At 35.7% G+C, this 23,951-nt stretch overlaps 3 protein-coding genes across 5 annotated transcripts; 1 reads left to right on the forward strand and 2 right to left on the reverse strand.

Annotated features, from left to right (window-relative positions):
• Nucleotides 1–1,859: 1,859 nt before the first annotated feature.
• Nucleotides 1,860–13,994, reverse strand: LOC140758499 (O-fucosyltransferase 9-like). 3 transcript variants are annotated; one of them, XM_073094691.1, is made up of 12 exons: nt 13,531–13,994; nt 11,758–11,833; nt 11,571–11,638; nt 10,806–10,894; nt 9,966–10,163; nt 8,797–9,001; nt 8,545–8,712; nt 7,545–7,712; nt 7,072–7,262; nt 4,639–6,509; nt 4,392–4,475; nt 1,860–4,289 (listed from the first exon to the last, which is right to left on the reverse strand). In XM_073094691.1, the coding sequence occupies exons 1-10, from the start codon at nt 13,840–13,842 to the stop codon at nt 6,374–6,376; spliced, it is 1,611 nt and encodes a 536-aa protein (XP_072950792.1). In that variant the 5' UTR covers nt 13,843–13,994; the 3' UTR covers nt 1,860–4,289; nt 4,392–4,475; nt 4,639–6,373. The 3 variants fall into 3 exon arrangements, with proteins under 3 accessions (XP_072950792.1, XP_072950790.1, XP_072950791.1); XM_073094690.1 differs by having other exon boundaries at nt 1,868–2,561; nt 4,192–4,475; XM_073094689.1 differs by having other exon boundaries at nt 1,860–4,475.
• A 2,956-nt stretch (nt 13,995–16,950) lies between these two features.
• Nucleotides 16,951–21,670, reverse strand: LOC140779385 (protein EI24 homolog). The gene is made up of 11 exons (XM_073124422.1): nt 21,406–21,670; nt 21,263–21,328; nt 20,922–21,072; nt 20,583–20,635; nt 19,440–19,559; nt 19,277–19,340; nt 19,049–19,134; nt 18,842–18,924; nt 18,680–18,756; nt 18,135–18,250; nt 16,951–17,254 (listed from the first exon to the last, which is right to left on the reverse strand). The coding sequence occupies exons 1-11, from the start codon at nt 21,504–21,506 to the stop codon at nt 17,209–17,211; spliced, it is 963 nt and encodes a 320-aa protein (XP_072980523.1). The 5' UTR covers nt 21,507–21,670; the 3' UTR covers nt 16,951–17,208.
• A 492-nt stretch (nt 21,671–22,162) lies between these two features.
• Nucleotides 22,163–23,834, forward strand: LOC140779395 (uncharacterized). The gene is made up of 2 exons (XM_073124432.1): nt 22,163–22,319; nt 23,353–23,834. Exons 1-2 carry the CDS (start codon nt 22,247–22,249, stop codon nt 23,565–23,567), a joined length of 288 nt encoding a protein of 95 aa, XP_072980533.1. The 5' UTR covers nt 22,163–22,246; the 3' UTR covers nt 23,568–23,834.
• Nucleotides 23,835–23,951: the final 117 nt, after the last annotated feature.

Genomic DNA, 23,951 nt, shown 5'->3' on the forward strand with positions numbered 1-23,951 from the left:
GATTCGCTTTTTATATAGTGAATATTGAAGAGTGTCGGCGAAGAGCGGGGGGGAGGAGGAGACAGCGATAGAAAGTTACTCTCCTAGTTTTAGTTCCCCTGTCCCATTTTTGCCAAACAATTTCAATTTTATTTGCGCTTTGGAAATTTTCACGAACTAGTTTTAGCCTGTTGGGGTTTTTATTGACCTAAGAAAAAGGTCGAAATTGCAAATTCTGAAATAAAAAATGGAATTATTTTGCTACATATTTTAGAGGTGAACAGTCGCAGTGAATCTTTAATACAGACAAATAGGAACTGGGTAGCAGACCTTTTGCTCGAACATCAAATCCGAAAGAGAAATTGAATGCAATCGCTTAAGTGCATCCAGGACCGATTTGCTAATGGCTATAAGGCCACAAGTCCCACTTTGTGTACCATTTATTATTCTCCTCTGACCTACTAAAAAGGATTGCCACACTAAATGCACAGTTGAATTCTGTGCAGGTCTTAACATAGACATATAGTTAGTTCAATGTATGGCAGTAGTATATCAATTACATGCATCTGATAATTCTAATAACATTCGAATTCAATATCGAACGTCACTAGGGCGATGGAAGTAAGCTCAGGCCAAATCCTACCCCTGAATGGGGAACCAATCATGCTACACGTTAATCATAGTTGATGCACGTTAATTGTAGGTTACATGCGAGCAGGAACCTAAGAAGAGTGAAAGGAGAAGGGGGGTGTGCAATCTTTGACTAAAGAGGATAGATGTGAAAGATTAAGACATCTCTAATCTTTTTATAAGCTCGTGCAATATAATATCATAAAGGATGACGGCAGGAAAAAAATTGTGTTCAAAGTTACTACTTGTGAATAAAAATAACTACTATTAAGTGGTAGTCTAACCAGCATATACATAGCTAATTTCGTTAATCATCACATTTCTACACGAGGTTAATACCAGACAATTATAAACATAATCTTAGATTAATTTACGTGGGTTGGTGGGACTGCATAATTGTTTAACAATCTGTGACAAATAGAGGACGCATCTCTCCTAACCTATACTAATTAATAGATAGATATGGAGGTGGATTTCAATATGAGATCTACTAAAAAGAAAGGACTTGGTATACTCACTAGGGTTATACGGTTGTGTTCTAAAATATACTAATCTTGAATTAATATAGGAGTGTATCTCAGAGGAGGATGGTAATTTTATCGATAGTTATATCCAGAGATTAAAGAAGAAAACTTATATGTACTGGATACAGACTCATGCAATTAATTTTCAGCTGCTAGCATTGACTAGGAATGATATATAGATCAGAACAACCAGGGCTGTACCATAATTAGGTGCGAGTACCTTGTCAAGAACATTAATTCATCTAACATTGAGATCAACCTGGGCTTCAAGCAAGATGATATCATTAGCTTACACAACATTGAAAGTGATAAAATTCGGTACTGTACTCTGATAAATTTTCTCACTATCCGAGATTAGGACATGATTACAAGTCAACTACAACAGCAGATAAACAACCTTCATTAATTTCCAACTACTAATATTCCCCCAATTACTCAACAAAAGATAGCAAGCATCAATGTGGGGATCAAGTGGGCATACCAAGTTATCATGATTTGCTTTGTGAAATAATCTAAGAATATGGATTATAAAGTTATAAGTTACAGAATGACAAATGCTTTCAATAATGTTCAGTTTACAATGTCTGAATGGTACCAGCATTTTGATTAAGAGAACATGGAAACAAATCAATCTGTAACCTTATCCAGATTTCACATACGTTTCAGCTCAAAATTGTAGGAGGAGACAACAGCAAAGAAAATTTTGGGCCCGGCCATATATATATATATATATATAAGATACAATGTCAAACAGGATTATTAAATGATCTGTGTCCAATAGAGTTGAGAAGCAGGGGGCCCATGTAAAAAGAGTTGGAATAATTGGCAACATATATTATATCCTAATCGGAAAATAGATTTTCCATAATAGGAGTATGATGTTTAAAAACTTGCAAAGCTAACTGTAATGCCAAGTGAAATGGATTAACATATTCAAAGCTTAGCTCAGTGATTTACATCTTTATGTTGCTCTTCATTGATTGCAAGAGAGACAGCTTTCTTTTGTTGTTTATGTTCATTCAGTTTTCTAGATATACATTGATGCAATATTATATTTGAAATCATGTTACTTCTACTAACTATGTACTAGAAATCATTATCTGATAAATTTCTAGTTATCTGAAGGGCATCTCTTACTTGCAAACAGCAACATTCAGCTGCACTGTCAAACATCAACAGACCCCTTTCAGAGTACACAGAATAAAGTAACTTCAACCATACACAGCATAGGCACTTGGATATATCAGTTAGGTTAACACCAACAAGCAACCCATATAATTTAATTCATACCTAGCTATAGTGGCTATACAAGTAAGCAATACGCAGCCATTGATTTATAGGGTATGAAAGAAATATCTGCCTACAATAAATTATTACCTTACTTCTATGGTGTTAGCATTTGCATCATTTGGGTAACCTCACAGTCACCTTCAAGTAAGTAGGTTAAGATAGAGTTAGGAAATATACATGAGGTGAAACTAGATTATAGAAACTAAAAAACATATGTGAAGTAATATTTAAGCTGTAAAACTATATGATAGAATGCGTCATTTAATGCTATAGCAATTAATGCTATAGCAAGTCTGGCCTCTTACATCCAAGTATCAATCGGCTAAATTCATGAAAATAACATCACCAATGACGAGAAAATGCGTATAAACTATTAACCTTTGTCCTTCTAGAGATTCCTGCTCATTTTTATAATGTTTGGTTGATGATCACATCAAACTTGAAAAAATGTATTTCAATGGTTTTGATTAAAGGTTAAAGCATATGACTGGAGTCCAGTTTCAATTTTCTTCTTATTTTCGTTTTGCAATCTCAGAAATGAATCTTGATGTAAGTTTCCACCCAACTTCTCACAAAGCTGATGCTTACTTTTGGTATTCATCGTGTTAAATTGATGTATTAATCAGGCATTAAAATTAAAATAAAACAGTTTGCCTATTTTCGGTAATAAGAAAAGAATTGCAGTTCACATATCATTATTAAGGAAAAGAGTCAGTAATGCATCCATTGCAGGCTTAAGGTATTGATAAATGGCAAAGCAAACTTTATGTGACAGGATAAGTTATATAAGAATGACAACAATACCCATATAAAGAGGTGTTCATGTTCACAATAGAGACTAGAGAGGGATAAAATAGTCATATATTCACATTTTATTTAGTTTTAGCTAAGGTGTTCTTTGAGAAGAGAGTTTTAGTTACAGTTGCTGTATAATTATCATTTTTTTTTCATCCTGTTAATAGCATTACACTAGTGATTAGTATGAATCTCCCTCGGCTAGCTTTCAATCTGAAGCTTGAAGTACAAGAATGGTCATTTTTTATAGTAAGGCTCAACGTCTTCTTGAAGATATACTTCAAAGTTCAAGAGTTTAGATGGAGAGTGATACTATGGACTAGTCCATAAACATGAACAAGGAACCTTGTTGTCCTATGTGATTTTTGGTTGAGTTTTTAATATGGCCTATACGGCTACATGTGAGTTTAAATATTTGGATGAATTTAGTTAAACTGATTTGCAATTAAAAGAGAACAGGCATCAAATTTGGCTGGCATGTTTAAGGAACTAGGGTTCATGTGTGACCTCCAGGAACATTTCAGACATATCTTGTGCACACTCTTCAGATTTATAATTTTAGGATGAATCCACCCAAATGAATTAATTCTTGGTACTTGGAGTATACTGATAAAGTGTTAATGACTCAAATCAGCTAGTGTTTTATCAGATATATTCCAGAAAACCCTTCTAAGTTTTTGTACAAACATCATTTATCGCTACTTATCCCCAATAATAATCCTAATTCAGATCTCCTTAGCATACTTATAACTAAACCAGGACTCACGGTTTCACTGATATATAATCCTCAAATGATGACACTAGACCCAAAACCAACTTGCAGAGCTAACTCTGAAGCATGCAAAACAAGTAGGAATCAGTAAAGCAAACCAATAATAAACTACTATATGAAAAATCTATAAAAGCTGACAGATTATAAGTCAAGAAAATTAAACAGAAGCTCAAGAGGTCAAGAATCAAGTTAGCTGCATACTTGGTCATTGCATACCACAATCAAATTTTTTGCATTGCTGAAGACAGTAATGTGCCTTCTGCAGCCCCTACTGCAGAAATTTCCTCCAGTAGTGGTTCCTGGCAGTCAGCAATTGACAGTCAAATCAGTTACTTTTAAAAGCTTTTCTACTTTACCTATGGGATACTATTGCAATCAATCAAGACTGCCTACTACACAACTGCAAGAAGTTCCTGAAAGCAGCGCTGCAGATGATCTGCTCCCACTGAAGACCCAGTCAGGAGAGTAGAATACAAGGTAGCAATCTGTCAAAAGCAAAGCAGTATTTTAAGGTAAAGTTACAATCAGGCATGCATAAATTTCCACAAGAGAATATAAACTAAGAGTAAGTTCCAAACATCCACTGGTGGTCAGTCAAAAAACAGAAAAATAAACTTACATGCTAGACCTTTATAAGCAAAAGCATACCTCTCGTTCTAGGTAAGAGCTCAGCTGCCCAGGAGGTCTCCAGTGGTAGCAATGCCATCACAGTTGATTTCCATTTGCATTTTACTCCTCACTAGCTCCATGTTTATTCTTAATGTGCTTTCATCATCTGATCTTCATGCAGGTAAGTCTTCTTCCATTCAAGCCATAGCAGACTATGCAAAAAAGACAAATTATAAGTGAGCACAAAGGTTAGCTACAGTGATTTATATTTGTTTGCAGGTCAGAACATGATCCAAACTCCTCGGCATGCTTTGATAGCTGAGAGGGCTTGCAATCCTCCACCACCTGTCCACAGTGTTGGAGTTCCAATACACACCTAGAGCTCGTTTTGCTGTTGCCTTCCATAGTAAAGGATGAAGGTGTACTTGATTTGATTTTATCCGCATGAATCTAGAACGCAAAGTGTGTGTGACCTCTAACATAGGATTTCCTAAATACTCAAATGCCTTGACAGTAAGCAAGATTTCGAGTATTATGACAAAGCATAAAGAGATTAAGATAACAAAATATTATTTAACAGGAAGAAGTTAGAAGGAATTATGAAAGATATTAAATGACAGAAATAATAAATACCAATTCTAGCTCAGAGAACCAGAGAACATAATATGGAAATACTACATTCTGCATGCAAACAGTAGGATCACAGCAGTAAAAGATCAATTCAACAGTGATTGCTTAATACGTAGTTAGTGTTTTGTAGCCTTGTATAATGTCATACAGGATAAGCAGTGTGAAACTAATAGAGTAGCTTTGCATGTCAAATACAGATGCATACACAACCAAGTCAAGGTGTCAACAAAGAATTTCAGGTTCACAAACATTGAATTGAATAAGCAAATATAATGCAGATATATTATGAAGTTGCAATCCTCAATATATACAAAATCCTCACAAAAATAAGATCTTCACTGGCAAAATATAACATCCGAAAGGATTAGCTCAAATAAGTTCAAAAGATGCATGACTACAGTCTCACAAATAGCATAAATTACACATCATAACACATGGAGAGGAGATGCAATGACAATTCCAGTGCAAAGCTTATCAAGCAATACCCACATGTTGTTAAGTTAGTATGCTGCAGTCACTCTCTCTCTTCCTTTTTCTCCACACCAGGAAGAAGAATTCATTTACCTCAATCTTGAACAATCAAGAGCTGAAGAGCTTCCCAATAAGTACACAATACTGGAGTCATCATTCAGTGCATAACGATTTTCCAAGAATACAAAAAGAATCATCAGAACATTGAAGTATATAATGAGGTTATCAAAGCCAGCAATTGAAGTTAAAAAAAGGCATGCCAGCAAATTGGCAGTTCAACCACCATTATAAATGTTAGCTTCCCAAATTAGCTGATATACCAAAAATGTAGAGTTGTATCAGGGAAATGGAACATAAGAACAGAAAGACCAGATTGTAAAAGGAGTTCATAGAAAATTCATGAAACACTGACTGCAGAAAAAATGATGATATTACAGAAAATCTTGTTGTACAATTAAATGTTCTTAGTGTCATATACAATAAACCCATATATCAATTTACCATAGACCTAAGTAAAATTGAATATCGAGCTATGCCAACTCTCCCCACCTAACAAAAATTAAATGAATTGCTGCAGCAATTGAATAATCATCAATGGTAAGATTACTTACACGTGTATCAACAAATTCAACCTGTAAAATTAACGACACCACTTATAGGCCAGATGCAAAACTCATGCTTCTGCTTGCTGACACATGCAGTCTGGCATGGGAAAGGTGTACAGAGATGCATTTGGTTTCCTAAATCCGATGCCCTTTAAATCACTGTGATGAAGCATGTCCTGCATGTGACGCTTGAACCTATCCCATCTGCAATCAGAACTATGACTGGATTAAACTCCATTTTACAATTTTAACTATGATGTCTAAAAGCCACATTGGTTAGCCAGTATGTACTGATCATCTACTAAATCTCCACAAGAAGATCATAGTACCTCGCTAATTGATGTAAAAAAATAAGAAGAATTGTCAGGAAAAGCTATTACTAATTCCAACTTGATGTCATGTCACGCTCGCCAGCCTAGGACAATTGGAAGAAATAACTGATAATGAAAATGTCAAGGGCCACAGAAGCTTTAATAACTGACTGGTCTAAAATACTAGCCCTTACAGCATGCACAAGGAAATTAATCAACACGTATGTCATCAGTTAACTATCTCTATATGAAAATGATTTCCAAGTATCATACAGTGGCCCAGTTAACTAGGAATGCTGATCAAAGAAAAATCAACATTTTGCTGTCTTATTTTTTCTTCTTTTCCTAAACCACATGATTGCTGAGGCTTTCATAGTTGGAAAAACAACACCAGATCAAAAGACATGTTATTAAATTCATGGCAAACAATGGTGCAACTATGATTGAAAGCTGACCTGATGTCTGGGTTGTCCAAGAATAAAACCAATTTCTTCTTGTCTGGTTTAATGGTCTTTGAATGTCCTCCATACAAATACCGTCTGTGCCCCATCAGAAAGTGGGGAAAGTTGCCACCTTGAGTAGTGACAAAAACTTCACTGTGAGCAGAAACAGTGTAATCCAGAGCTGCCAACCGAGATGAGTGACCCTTCAAAAACATAAATGACAAGACAACTCATCATTAAGGAATACACTACATTAGGAATAGTTGCATTATCGGGAACAATAGACCAAAGCAGAGGGACATATATCTTTGTCATATGTTTATAATTAGTCAATATTGGATGGCCCACCATAACCAAATATCATAACAGAAAAGAAGTGCAAGACATGCATAAAGAAAAGGAAAAAGTGACATGACAAAAATTTAGGAACTGCAATTTTTGTACAGTATACATTCTATTATGGTAAGCTTAAACTAGTACAATACCTTAAATGGTGCAAGTTCATCTGCTGAGGCTAGAGTATTCTTCGTCTCTAAAAGAGGAAATAACAGGCGGAGAGGAGCCATATATTTTCTGGCATTATATATTTTACCAGAAGCAATATAAACAGAGGTGCTGTTATCAAATCCCATGCCCCGGAGCATCATCCCGACCTGCAAGATCAAATTTTTAGCTAGCAATGATTCTAAGTAGACAACCGTATCATAAAAGAGCTGGAAATTTATAGATGTTTGATAAAAGTATTCAGTTGTTCATGAAGTAGCAATTTTCCAATGCATGGAGCAATGACAGGTTTTTATGCTGGAAAATGAGGGGAAAAAACACTGAAATGCCAAAAGGTGTAAAAAATGCAAATACAATATAAGTCCAGGGGCAGTGTACCAACATAAATTCCTGGTTGTTTCATTAATATAGAAGATTGGCATCTTAACATGATTTTTCTTTCTTTCTTTCATTTTTTTTTTATTTTTTGAATTTCCATTAACAACAGCTTATAACTTCACAGGTAGCTGGGCAAAGGCATCTGTCTATGTAATAGGGATAAGAAACTAAGAAAGAACCCAAAAAGTGTCAAAATTTATAACAGATAGATAGCATTTAGTAATCTGAATATTGCTTAAGCAACATTCAGATATCAGGAAAAAAGAAGCTTAGTTCCAAACTTCCAATGCATGAGGCTCCCCCTTATGCAGGGTCTGTGAAGGAAAGATGTGCACAACCTTCTTATTTCTGAAGAGACTTTTTCCAAGACTTCAACACACGACCCTATTCAATGCAGGGAGGCAAGCTATTGCCACACCAAGTGATCACCTGTTCTAAACTATACTAAAACAGTGCAAAATATGATATACCTCTATTATAGTAACAACTCATTTTAGGAAGTATAGAAAATCCAAAGCTGGAAACTACAAAATTACATTGACAAAACAACATTACTTCAAAGGAAAATCACTCCATAGAGAAAGAAGGAACAAACTTATCAACCTCTAATGGAGTTAGAGGGCATTTTCCATCCCTTCGATTTGCCTCAGGACTAATTACCCGACCAGGTTTATGAAACTTTCCCCTCCAACCCCTTTCACGGGCATTATCCATTTCAATCTTCTCTTCTTGACCACCTTCATAGGTACAACATGAAAATGCTACCATATCCTGAAACACAGAGTCAACCTTGATAGGCCTTCACCAAGAAAGACAAAAATAATAGTCAGTCATAGGAAGAGAATTCAGTATCACCTCTTCAAAGCGGAGATGCACTGAAACGTACTTTCCACCGCTCATGGAACTATTCTTAACCATGCGATCCACCATTTTTTCTGCAAGAACTTTTATTGGTTCAGAAAATCTCAATGCTTCAAAATTTGCAAAACATCTGAGTCCTTGGATATTTGGTGGAACTGACTGAGCCAATCTATTAGAGAAAGGCGCTATACGTACAGCCCTGCATCGTAGAATGAGAACTGAATGAAATTGATGGAATAAAGGTGGATAATCCTCTGATGCACAAATACAGGAAAAACGTTTTATTAGTACATAGCTACTGCTGCTGATCTATATAAAAGGTTACATCCAAAGTATTGGATATTGCCATTGTGTAGTAAAATAGCTGCAGAACCACAGAAGAACGAAGATTTTGCTACGAAATATTCAACCCACAATAACTTTTTGAATTCAAAATGATCCATGCCATTATAAAGTTCATTTTCAAAAGAAATTCTTTTGAGATAGTTATATGTTTTACTATATCATATCCGTTACTTGCCAAACAACAGGGATAACATCATTCAAGGTATTGTATCCTACGCAGATATAGCATAGAGAGAAAGTTTGCATGCTACTATAAGATGTATCACGTCCATATGATACACTATTTTGCTACTTGTGTGATTTCTATTTTAAGGAACAAAACAACAATGTTCGCAGAGAATCTAAATAAAAAACAAGAAAGAAAGTTTAAGCATACAAAGTTAATAAATAAGTAAGATATAGTTTAGAAGGAGAGCATGGAAAGCATGGCAGTCAAGACATATTAAAGAGATCTATAAATTAAGTTTGTTGCTTACATGCTAGAATTCTAAGTTAACAATTGGCAGTGAATAAAGCAAGTCTTGACCAATTTATAGCCAGAAAATTTGTTATGAGATACTGGAAGACACTGCAATGCAACAAAATAAAGATTATTTCCTTCCCCAATATCCAAATAACTTCTCAAAAGTTCCATCCGACTTGAGTATTTGTTGTACTCACAAACATTTTGCATTATGCAATATTCATTATCCTAAAATTAGAGGTGAATAAACTATAATAAGTTCACAGCATACTCATGCTAATAGAAATGCACAAAAGCACCGGGAAGAAAATGAGAGGGAATCTTATTAGATAAAATGTGAGAAAGCATTACATACCCCAATTCCAACAATTTCGGGAGGACCTTCTGCAAATAATAACTCTTAGATGAGAAGGCCTTCGTTCTCATGTTTACTATGTTGCTAAGGTTATGGTCGAAGTTCTGTAAAATATCTTCTGGAAGTTCCTTCACCACTCTTACATGATTTTTAAGGGACTCAATAAAGTAGTCCTCATCAAAGATGTCGCTAAACTTGCTGAAATCATTAAGAAAAAAAGCACCATTACTTTCCTGGAAATCTATTCAGCAGAAATAAAAGCATTATAATAACAAATGGTGAACGTTATGGTAACATTGCAAGTTGACAGTTGTAACCAGCATTGGAAATGTAAAAGGTTTTGGAAAGAATATCACTAAAACTTGTACTGATCTGTCGAGAATAATAGAATCAGTTCTTATAATAATAGCAAACTCTAAGTGCTCAGCGTAATGTTTAAGAGAAATCAAAGGCTTACGAAGCAAGCATTCCTATTCTATTTTAAAAGATCATAGTACTTAGGTGCATCCTTCATTCCTACGGTGAACACTCGTTGCATCTCCAATACATTAACACTCTTTGATACTGCTTTTCAACTCTAGTCTAGTAGTCAGTACCCAATAGGTCATGAGGCCTCGGTGCAGAGTTTGTCTAGCTTCATTAAAACAATGCAAACATGTTCAAATAGAAACCTTATTAATTTACTTCAGCTTCTGGCAGTAATGAGAGATTTCAGAGAATGCTTCAACAAGTGTCGCACAAAAAATATAAAGTTGAACAGTCATCCTAACTCCCAAATGCAACAAGAAATAACCTACTACATAAGAAAAACAAAGAGCAGGGGAATGAAGTAATAGTTACCTGGAATCACGCCATACACTGTTCAAATGGAAAATTGGTGTGACAAGTGTTGCATTCAGTAAGCCAGCCACAGCAACTGCATCACATATCTGCATATAAAGATGAAAAAATTATCATGCAACAGGAAGCAACAGAGCTAAAATTGAGCATCACGATGAGGGATTGGACAAGGTGGGTGGTTGGCCGATGTCTGCAAGTTCTCTGCTGGCTTAATTTAAAACATTAAAGAGGAAACATGGTGAAGAATGAGCAATATGGTAAAATCATTTGGATTAGTGCAAGTGCCAAATATGGAAACATCTTTGGACCAATGAATGGAATAAAATGGAAATACAGCTAAGATGAGCCAACAGGCAGCTAAGACATAATTGGCATGGTCCTGTACAGACAAGGATGTTATCTGTTGTCCATTGGTGGGTTGCAAATGAGTAACAGTTAATGTCCTACCAGACTATAACAATTAGTTTCTCTCATGATGAACATTCAACAGAACATATTTCAACCCGGTGGACCGAACAATTTGTCAGTTGAATGAACAATTGGCACAAAAGGTCATCCAGTGCAGTATTGGTGACAAGTATGATGGTCATCTGGGCATCTAAGGGTGTATGTGCATCATATAAGACAAGTGATGTACAAAAGCATACTTCTAACAAACTGGGAATGAAAGCTAACAAGAATCTACGGATATATTTCCTTTGTACAGTTTTATAATTTTAATTTCTAATAAGAAAATTATTTGTTAGTTCTTATACTGGAACTTACTGACAGCCGCTGTTGATTCAGACCACCATTTGCTTCAACTATAAGAAAGCCGTTTGAAGGTGGCAACTCTGAGAAAGGAAAAAAAAATTCAGCTTTGGTGGTAAGAGATAAAGTGCTAAGTTGAAAAAGAAATGTTCTCATCTCAGGTAAAAGTTTGGTTTATCTAACACAGATTTGAAATTAAAACCTGTTTGAGTCAACCTCTTCTGTATGCAAGCCTTCCATCGGTGTCCTAATTTTTTCTGACGCCATGCTGTCATCAACTGCATAATGCAAACTCAAAATAAGAAAACTGAAGCTTGTTCATAGCGAAAAGAAGGCAGACAAATCAGCATGAAATATGGGAAGGTAGATATGAAAGAGTTGTTTGAAACAATAAAACTGTGAACTACAGATTTGGTCCTAGTGACAACTAGTCGATCTGCTTAATCCTTATCCATATTGTCAAGCTTGAATAGTCAAAAAATCAGGTTTAAATGCAAAAGGAAGAAACATTGTAGCTCCATATTTCCTAAGAAACACAAGAAGAAAGAAAATGAAAGAAAAGGAGCATGAGAAAAGAGTATAAGAGATATTACATTTCAGAGGCATCCAAAGAAGTCCGAAAGATAACGTCGTAATTTAAAAGAGAATTACAGACCAAAACCAAATATCATTTTTCATGGGTCAAAATAATTGAACCAATTCTAGATATCCAAGGATCTTTTCAGATGTTCAAATTTGATCATAAGATAAACAAACAGAGATACTGTATCGGATTGTCATAAAGATTTAACAAAGAAGTGTTGTGTGAATTGGTAAATAGGTTATTGTGCTTGTTGCGAGCAAGATGCTAAGCATTACACCATGTATAGCTTTCTTAGTTTCCATCCTTTATAGAAGTTTCTATTCAATTTCATTATGTAAACTAAAAGAAACCTAAAACAGCATATCTTGACCAGGTAATGGGTTGGATCAACTCACATTCCCTTGTGGTTTGGGAACTTTCAAGGGCTTTTGCAAGAAATGAAGTACCTGGGAGCTTATATCTTGCTTTCATAGTCTCTAGGATGAGGCTTGATTTGGATACAGGTTACTAAGATGATGGGGATGATCAGTGATGTTTAGTAGATATTAGTTCTGTGGAACACCTACTAACATGTGCAAACATAAGTTTTACATTTTAGCAGTGAATCAACCACGTTTTTTAGACAGTCTATTCTTGCCAACACCACATATACTTCATTGAGAATCTAACAATTTTCAGTATGGTCAAAAGGGATTTGCTTTGTTAAACAACCAAGCGTGGCTTGGAAATCTCTGATTGCAGCTTGTAAATCTATTTCACCTACACATCTAACCAACCTTCTTAGGATTCCTTATCTTATCAGACAATAACAGAGACTTCTCAACAGTAAATGCGATAACAACTTTCACAACCTTTTTAAGGGCATTCAATTAGCAGCAACTTAAGCTGCAAAATCTTTCCAAAATATCACCTTCTTTTATTCTACCATCGAGAGAATTTAGAATCTGCAGTAAATTCCAAATAGCAATCAAGAACTCCAATCTTGCCAACAGGCTAACTAAGCTAAATAGCCAAAATCCGTCCAAACAACAAAACAACTTCCGGGCACCTACATTGCTACAAACGCGAACAGATAGATCAAGAACCGAACTTTATAATCTAGGAAAGTAGGGGATACCTCAAACTACTTTCACTGGTCTCTCAAAAAGGTTCAGCTAGGAGCCGCTTAAAATCGCGGAATCTTTTCAAACTCCCACTTTTTTCCTTAATCCGCCGCAGATTTCACCCAACGTTCAAAATCTCGACACTGGTTTAACATACTATACAATCAAAACTCGACATCTAAAAAAGAATCACTACTTCTCGGCACCTACATTTCTAAGAAAGGCCGTACAAATCAATCAAGCACCAATCTTCCAATCCAAGAAAGCAAAAGGTTCCCTCGATCCATACCGCGTTGGTGCTATTCGCTTCGGCCTGCATGAACGGCCACAGCTTCTCGAACACCAGTGAGCTCCGGTACACGGACCCAGGTAGCGGCGGTGCCGTCCTCCGCCGCAGGGCCGCCACCCCGACCCTTACAGCCTCCGACTCCAGATTCCATTTCCCAACCGAGATCAGCAACACGGACACGTAGAGCAAAGGGACGAGAAGCATCAAACCTCTCCGCCGCAGCGCCGCTGCCACCACCACGTGGATGAGCTGCTCCACGCCCGGCCGCACCGACGCGGCCTTCCTACCTCCTCTGCCGCGCATCGCCGTCATCACCGCCAGTTTGGGGGCATTGCAAGAAGACGAATGAGAGGATAAAGAGGTGGAATAAGAAGGCGAATAACAATCGAGAGGTTTTTTGGCAATAGTTTGGGCGAAAGCGAGCGAGAGAGAGAGAGAGAGAGAGAGAGAGGAAGGTAAAGCGAGAAAGATGGAAATGGGAATGAGGTGGGAGGACTATTAATTCGCAGACAAATGTTGGGATCTTTTGCATTTGACACCCTGCATTATGTATCTATTTATTTTTAGGATTAAATACGGTTAGACCCCTGAATTATCGTAGAGTGTAGAACTAAAATACTCCCTGTAACACCTTGATTTAATCACGTCATATTCTTTACCAAAATAATCAAACGAATAACTAAGTAAGAGACATTAAAAACCTTTATTACGTTTAAAAACAGGCAATAGTTTAAAAAGTCTATATATTATTATCCTTTACACTATGTCTTTTTACCATTTTCAATTCCCCTTTCCTTCTTCGTCAAATCCTAAAAATCATACTATTCAGGGTGTGTTTTGAAAATTAAAGTGTATCTTTCTTATGTTTAAAAATAATAGAAATGTAGGGTGTACATCGCAAAGCGACGGCATAAATGTTCCAGGAAATGTTTGGCCAAACTAGGCCTCCTAGGAGACTTTTTTTTACTATTTTAGTCCACCAATCAGGCTTATTTTGACCAAGTTTTATGTCAGATTTAACTGCTGAATAATGTTAGTAATATTTTTATTTTAACAGAGTAATTTATATGTTTTTTAACTAATTAGCAGTTTATTTTTCATATAAGTTATTGAATAACTTAGTGGTTTATTTTTTATATAAATTATTAAATAATTTAACTTTTTTTGGGAGGTAACTTATGATATAACTTTGATGGAAGTACTATTCTGGTAAATAATTCTTTTAATGAGGCCCATTTTGGTCCACAAGACGTAGTTGGGAGTTTCTAGATATTCTCACCCCTCTCTTGGTACCTTCTGGGGCAGTTAATTTTCACAGATCACATGCAACGCTAAATACCAAATAATAACAACCCAGGGCTTCTTTAGATGCTACCATAGCTGTGAGTTTACACTTATACCCTTTACTTCCCTCATTTTCTATTGTAAACTTGGCATTAATTTATTAATAAGCAAAAGAGAGTGTTTTTAATAAATATTTCAAAATTACATTTGCATAGTTTCTTAAATAAATATTTTATTTAAGAAGATGAGAAGACGCTGAATCAATTAGCGTTAGTTTAATATGTTACGTTTACTTATGGCTAGCCAAGCTCATTTAGGTAAAAAGGAATATAAGAGAGGGGTAATTTGGTCAAAAAAGAATCAGTGAACAAGCGGTAGTACAAGTGGGTACTAGAAAGAATCCGGCAGCAGGAGGTTTGAGAGGACGAGCGGTTCGATTCGATCTCAATAATTTGAGGAAAATAATGTTACGATCTCGGTTGGATTCGCCGTTCTCGTCCTGGATGGGATATTTGCAAAAGTACACCTTAATGAAGCTTTTATTATTTATCGGTCCATATTCGATCAGTGATCGGATTGCTCGCCGCATTGTGATTCGCTCCTTCAGAGTGTTTAAGAACACAAAAATATCCCCCCTAAAATATCCAAGATGTATTAAAAATAAAAGAATATTATACGTCACAAGTTTATTATAGTGCATTCTTAATCATATATTTTAGAAAATTTTATTTAAAACACTCTATATTTTACCCTTTATTTTCTAGAGGAATGATTCAATAATAACCAATTAGTTATTAAAAATAATTTATATCTGATGATAAATTAAAGGATATATAAGATAGTTTACATGTGGGACTAGATTAATCAATAAAAAGTTAGAATTTAAATATTTTTTTATTATTTTATCTTTTTTTAATAATAGACCAATTTTTTATTTTTTACTTTTATATAAAAAAAATGGATAGAGAAATAAAATATAACTAATTTAACCTTCAATATAGAAAAGTGGCCCGTTGATATGACCAGTACTTTCAATTAATTTTATTTAATATTATTTACTCTCAATCATTTAATTAGGAGAGAGAAATTAATAGTTCTTATTAAATTAGTTGACTTTTTTTTATACCACCCAACAATATATCTTGCTTGTCTTCTTAGTTACCGTATGAGCAAATTAAAATAACTTTAATACATTTGAATAACTTTGAATAAATTAAATTTCTTAAAATTAAGGTAAAAGTAGATGTAGAACTTAAATGTTAAGGTCAAATAAGAAATATTATAGGGGGGGGTGCACCAACCAAAGAGGAGGCGTACAAATACCACTTCTCCATGCTATTTATTGTGGATCATTTTTCTCCTTTTTCTTTTAAACAAAGAATTTATGGCGGATCATGGATCTGCTCCTGGACAGGGCAATTTGTGTGAAATAGAATAAAATAGGGGCCTATTCGTGATAAAATTAAATACCTATGGGGGGGTGGGGTGGTGGCCGATGAGATGGCTCAGATCAGAGGAATTGAATGCCTTGGACCATCCCCTCGTCACGAGTGGATCCCTTGGAAATCTTTCGTTTGATTTTGAATTTTAACGGTATATGTTGGTATGCATCGAAAGGAGCATCTCTAGACTTTTTATCTTTGTTTGGGCATTTGAGGAATGCTTTGGTAATCATATGTTAGAATTGAGAGGGGCGTTTGACCAGATTCCAGCCACAAAAAAAAAAAAAAAAAATTGGAAGGTTGAAATAAATAAAATGCTTTGATTGTTTGTAAGTTCCTTGTGAATGCTGCCAATGTTGAGTTTAAATGTAAACAAAACCATCTTCAAATGATTGTTATTAATTTAATCTCTACCGCGGTAGAAAATCCTATTTATTAGGGTTTTTTTAGTAGATCTAGATGATGATCATTTGAAGGTGGTTAAGATTTTTCTAGATCGGGCTTTTGGAGAATGTAATAATGGGTTGCTGGGCATGCAATGATCTAATGATGTGGATGAAGCATTTCTCATGTACAAAAAACTGAGTAGACTAATTCAAGCGAGTAGAGATCATTGATTACACCACCTGCTGTGGTGCAGATGTATCAAAATGCAGAGCAATGCAAGAACACAGCAAATCTGAAAGCCAGCATGTGAATGTAATGAAATTTAAAAAATAAGGTTGAATTCCAGAGAATGGAAGAAAATAAGTGTACATCTGAACAGGAAAGAATTTCCTCCATTAGTTATTGATTTATTGTCACTATCACAATGAACAGAAGAAGTATTTACAACTCTACAGAAACCAAAGAGGAACAGGCAAACTGCAGCCATCTCCTTCAATTCCTTTACAAGGAGGTGCCACCAAGCAGTTCTGTAAGAAAGAGTAATATGTACAACTCTATGTATTAGTCATTGCTCTTTTTGCGTCTCAGGGAGTAAGTGCAACACCAGCATACTGCGAAATAGATAGTACAAAAGTAAGTATGGCAAAAATGTACTGGTAATCTGAATCATGGAAATGGCCTGTAATAGAAATAATGGAACAGTTAATATTACCACCAAATCAGTAATATCAACATGAAGGTATTGCATGTCATGCAGTATATGTAAGTTAGGACTGCTTTGGCCCAGTGTACAAAAAAGAAATATAGATAACTTGTCAGTTGCGGCTAAATTGAGGTCATTCAAACTAATCAATTGTATGAAGAGAATAAAAGTGTCGTTTCGCAAAGCTCCTGTCAAGATATACATAGCCTCACTCCCCAACGAGAGAAGCTGATTATGTGATTTGAACATTCATTGAAAAGATTTATGTAGGCCAGATTGGGAAACATGATATGATATGGACAGCACATTTTTTCTATAATCATTGCAAAGTTATTTATTCTTTAATATGCGTAATTATGTAAATGTTTGGTTAACTTTTATCACCTTTTGGTGCTGCTGACAAATATAGTAAAGGATCAAATAAACTGAATATAGTCTCTTTTTCAGGCGTAGCAATATTGCAGCATAGTTTTGATAAATGGTGTCTTCATCTCTAGATGATTGTAGAGGTTCTTGGGCTATGAACTTTGTGTCATTTTGAGAGGTTCAACAAACAAAAGTCCAAACTTACAGGCTTCTTTCATTATGATGAATCTAACAAACAAAAACATGTGAAAATATATCCATTTAAACTGTTGATACCACTCATCATTAGAAAACAAATTCATGTTTGTTTTAATGTGGAGTAAAAAGACCCTGTATGATGCCTTGAAATTTGAGAATCTGAAGATGAATATACTCTGCCTAACTGCTAATTCAAGGAAAAGACTTGTTTAATGATAGCTTACAAAATTCTCTTTGCGGCATAGAATACTTGAATCTTTCTTGGCCCTCCTCCTCCCCATGATCTTCTAAGAGAATCAATAACTTGCTCTGCTTCAGTGCCTGCTGCTGTCACAACAAACTGGAAAGAATCTTTGCTCAAATGGCAGTCATAGCATGAAGAGCAAATATGCATAGTAGCCACAGTGCCACACTGATACATATACTTCAACATGTACATAATGTCTTTGTGTGTGCATTTGTGTGTACAGTTGTGAAGAAGTGCAAAATCAAATACTTCAATGTCCAAAACAAGGCAAGGAAGAGCTGTATTGGTGCTTTCAAAAACTATTATATAATCATGCTTATAATTGCTATACAGTTTGAGGAGAATCTCAATAAAGGAAACTGCTCAGATCAGATTGCAGCCCTTTCCTATAATGGACAATTATTTGGTAGAAAAAAATGTGAAGGTAGAAAAAGCTAAAACAGGAAAGATGAATGACACCTCAAGAAATACATCCAAAGTCTACAGCAATAAATTAAATTACAAAGAGACTCTTCCTCATACCAGTGGATAAAGCATCGCCATAACTCCAGCACTGACGAGTGGAGACAAAAAGAAAGTTGCAAACACACAAGGGCTCCCTGAATAAACAGTGCGTGAGTCACTAGGAAAAGGCATCCCATATCATTGAATATGCCGAACAAATTTGAGTGTAGATTAACATACCAAATCCAGCAAAAAAGGCCCAGTTTGATTCAAAGAAGTCGAGCCTCTTATTCAAGTTTACTTCAGCAAAGTTCCATTTGTACCTACCATGGAAGAATGTCAATTAGTTAAATGTCCATGTAAAACCAAGATCTAATGTCATGCATATGCAAAAGTAACCCAATACAATTTATTCATGATCCATTTATCTGAAAAGTCAATACATACTCAAAGCAGTAGTAGGAATACAGCCAAGGAAGCAGCAGGAAATTGATTGCCTTGCCAAGATAAGGTATCAAACCTATTGCAGAAACCTGCACGATAATACACAGTGTAGTTGACCATTTTAATACGAAATCATTTCCTTCCTGGAAGTTTTATGTCATAAACAATGCAACATAGATATACACAAAGTTCACATTAAGATATTTCAAACGAACTAGCGCACTAACGCACCTCTATGAAGAAGAGGACCAACAAAAGGAATGAATAAACCTGCTCGCCAATTCCAAGTATAACCCTATCCAAGAATAAGAACATAAATACTAGCATTAAGCATATTGTGAAGTTGATCAGATACTAAAGAAAGCTCTATGGCATGCTATGGTAATAAACCTACCCATCAAGTCCACCAGGCTTTTCCTGCATATCTGAAATTTTCTTGTTCTCAGATGCTTGAGTTGAGCTTTCCCCGTAAGATCTCATGACATCAAAAGCATGCTTAGCAATATCATTGTACCTGGTTCAGAAAGTAAGGAAAGAGATGAACATAAAATCATATATCTGAATTGAGATTTTTTTTTTCACCAAAGATAACATGAAACTGCAGATAAACACAATCTCATGTAAGCATCCACTCATGATAAAGTCAGTTCAACATATGGCAGATCAAAAACATGTAAGTGATTGAATGTCTCTTTTCAGCTTGTCCATAACCTTTTGAAAACCTTAACCTCTCAACCTGATGTAACAAGTAACAAGTGAAAAAACATAAATGTTTCTCTGAACCAGCTACATATAATCTTGGTCCCGTTAGTACATATCGCAAAATTTACAGGTACAAGTTGTCTTACATTATTAAGAATTTAGGGTCACATTGTCTTTTCGCTTTAACTGATTTTCAAAATACATATACTCTCAAGTCTCAACTGTGGCACTGTGGTTGATCATCTGACATTCAAATAGTGAACGACCAGTCTGTTGTATTGGGAACTCTATAGGAAATAAGCCGCAGAGATCTAGTTCAACATTCAACATTTAATAGGAACTTGGAGAATTGAGACCAACAAATAGGAAATATGGTATTAACATAATTATTACATCTAAAACATTTAAACTAGTGACAGATATTTGGGAAGTTGGGACTTGGGAGGCTGCTAAAGTAGCTTCTCCCTATCCTCATTTGACCAATTAACTATTATGAATTCTATCTTACAGATCCCTCATAGGCAAGCCTCATGCATCTGGACACCTTTTCTTCAGCTTAATCCTGAGTCCTGGCCCACTAAGATCAATCATGTCCTGGTCTAAGATCAATCATGTCCTGGTTTCTTTTCTTTACCCATGTTAGTGCCAAAAATAAAATGAATTATATCTTTTCCTCCGGTCGTTCTTTAGGTTCCCACAGTCCACTCTTACATCAGCAACCTGATTATTCCATTTTGTATAAGGCATCTAGGGAATAAGGACTATCTGCTATTAATATAAGAACCTGAAAGAACAAAACATAGAACTAAAGAATGCGGATAAATAACAAACCTACCAAAGTGCACTCAACACCAAACTGAAAACATATAGTGGATAGAACCAGAGTACCTGAAAAGGTAAAATCAGTAATCAAGCGACAAAAAGTCCAACCAGTAGGCTAACTGATAAAGCAAAACTAGTGCCACATGAATGTTGCTCATGAAGAGACAGGTTTTCATGAAAAATATAAGAAATCATGTAAAGAGAAAATGAGAACAATACTGATCTTTCTTTGAGGATAAATGTACTGTGATAAATTCTGCTCATACTAAGTTAATAATATGTTATAAAATAAGCCAGTAACCATAGCTACTAAGTTAATGAAATATACTTTCAGGAAGACAGGAGAACTTACATAGAAAACATTAATCAGGATTGATCTTAAACTAGAATAAAGTGCCATAGCTGCTTTATGGTCACAAAGATGTTGCGGTTCAAACTGTTCGCATTGCTCAGGTAATATTCTCAGGAGAATAGGAGCGACCACAGACTTGACGATAAATAAGCTGCATGAAGTTTTTAGTTATTTAATCATCAACTACGACGGTTTGATCAAATGAAGAAAACATAAAATTGCAATCTGCTGACGTAAATGCAAGCAGACTTTCAATGAAACAGCAATTATAAGTAGCAAAAATCCTTCTTTGCAGAGGAATTGAGGACGGAAACGCAGGTAAAACCCATCAGATCGATTACCTGCCTAAGAAAATTAGCCCGTTCAAGAGGAAACACTGTCCGGTTCTGATCAACAGCGGCCGCGATCTGCACCAAAATTAGATCAATAACCAACTTTTACTGTGGAATAAGACTCAGATTCTTAAAATAGGGCATAGTAGAACCTGCGAGAGAAGACGGCGACTCTATGAAGGCAGCAAGCTTCTTTGAATCCGGCGAGCCATAAGAGGGCAGCCTGCTTCGCTTGCACCGCCACCGCCTCCATTATAAGAGGAAGGCGGCGAAGGCGGATGGAGACGAGGAGAGAGGAGAAGGATTTATTCGCTATTCGGAGGTTTCTTAGCTCGGATACAAGTCTTCCTTTACGCGACCCAACTCCGAATAATTCTTGGCGGATAACAATTATTTCGGTTGGATAACGCGATGCAGCTAACGAACTCGGATAGACGCTTAAAACGAGTTAACCTCATAATGAGATTTTATTATATGTTATTAATTGTATAGGTACGAATATAAAGTAGATAAAGAGGATAGGAATAAAAACTCTATCGATTTTTACTTCATACGCTTTAATTATAAACTAGACAAATGATATATATATATATCTCTATCTGATACACAATACAACAGAAGGTCTATCACATTTACATTAATTATCTCATTAACTATTATTTCAATAAATATTTTAGTTATTTTAAAAAAAAAAATTATTTGTATATCACCTCAATATAATAGTTTATAATCAAACAAGCTCTGTTATTAAAGTTTAAAGAATAAGTATAGCAGAACTAACTAAGGTAAAGTTTTGAGTGATAATTATGAGATTTGGAAGATGTAAAGGTAATTATGATATTTTAATAAGTTTTGGATGGCAATTGTGTAAAATTATTTTCTTTAATTAATTTTCCTCTCCTTTTTCTCTTGATCTATCCCATTCCCACTAGTCGTCGGCTCCTCCTTCGTGTACTAGGGCTTCGAAGTTTATTCCACCTTCGAGCGACGGCGATGGCGTTGAATCGCGGTTTCCGATCCGGCATCAAGCTTTTGACCTCCTCCGACGCCGCCCTCTCCAAATCAGGCAGGCTCTCTTCCCTTTTCCCCTTATCGGTTCCAGTTGAACCCTTCTTCTTTCCCAGTCCAATCTGTTAGATCATGTATGGATCTGAAGTTAGGTTTCCGCTTGGGGTTTATTTTTATCTTTATGTATTCTTAGATTCTTTCTTTCTGAATCATTGGTTGTATGGTTTAGTAAATCGTAAGATGGATCTGAGTAGCTCCATAAGGTACACGTTGCATTGGTGTTTCAATCAAGCAATATTTGATCAATTGACACTATGAAATGGCAACGCTTTGATAGCACACAGCTTCTTTTGAAACTTATAGGTAATTTTGGACCTGGTAGTATGAGAAGAGAGATGACATGTTTGGTGTTTTTGGTTTAGATGATTAACTTGGCAAGAAGTTTGTTGTTCGTTCTATCATTTTGATTGTGTATTATGTTGTATCCTTAGCTATTTCATTTGCTGTTGTAGAAATTTTACCTTGAAATGTTCATGTAATCTTGATTTCAGTTTTATGTGTGAAAATAATTGTATTATCAGACTTTGCTTCTACTCTTTTGATGGTTCTCCTTTCATAAGTTTGAGTAACTTTAGTTTTTTATGTGGTCCTGTAAAAGATCAAGCTTTGAAGAGGAAGAAGTGATCTCAAATCTCAATCATATTTTGCAATCATTTGCTATATGAAGTTATTTTCCATTTGGCAGTCACAAATATGCATTGTCAAATGCTTTTTCTGATGCCGTGTATTTCTTCTAATGGAAAGAACCGCTTCTAATGGCATATCCCGATATTCATTGGTCACAATTGTAAGAATATGCATCCTAAAAGTTTGTCAACTCTGTGTGTGAGTGAAATGTTTGACGACATATACATCTCAAATGGATTGTATGGTAACTCCATATATTTTCCAGTAGATACTCTAAAGTAATTATGCTGTGTTCCTCTTGGCTCATCACCTGAAATTGCCTTCAGATAATTTATTGCAATTGTTGTCCTTTGGATAACTTATGAATATAGTTTTCTTTTCTAAATTACTTGTGAATGTACCAGTTTCTCGTGGGCTGCATGCCACTGGGGTGAAGAGAATGGGTGCGCATGGCCACGACGAGCCATATTACCTTCACGCCAAGCACATGTACAACCTCGACCGAATGAAGCATCAGAAACTCAAGATGACTCTTGGAGTGCTCTCAGCCGTCAGTATTGGTGTGGCCATCCCTATCTATGCTGTCATATTCCAGCAGAAGAAGACTGCCTCTGGATGATATATTCACATGCTGGAAAAGAAATAAGACCCTTTCTATGTTCCTTCTACAAATTGATTGCCATCAGTGTTTTAGTCTAATAACACCTCTGACACTAAAGAGAAACTGAAGTTGGTAGTTTGCCTTCTACCTGGATATTGCTTGTTCTCCGCGTTGGTCAAATTTGATATTTGGTTTTTGATAAAAGATTTCTTTGTTCTATCAAGATATTGCTAGTTCTTGGTTGTGAGTGAAAGCTTGCTCGCCCAACTGCTGGAGTTCGAATTTTCTTTTCGGATGAGGCACATCTTTTTGATGTTATGATTCATTTAATGCAATGTCCAGAGAGAACATGTTATTTTCTCAAAGTATCACCAGATGGTTTCTGAATCATTAGAAGGTCAA

This window comes from Typha angustifolia, chromosome 3 (assembly GCF_048772165.1).
Source record: "Typha angustifolia cultivar Huaian chromosome 3, ASM4877216v1, whole genome shotgun sequence".
NCBI lineage: Eukaryota > Viridiplantae > Streptophyta > Magnoliopsida > Poales > Typhaceae > Typha > Typha angustifolia.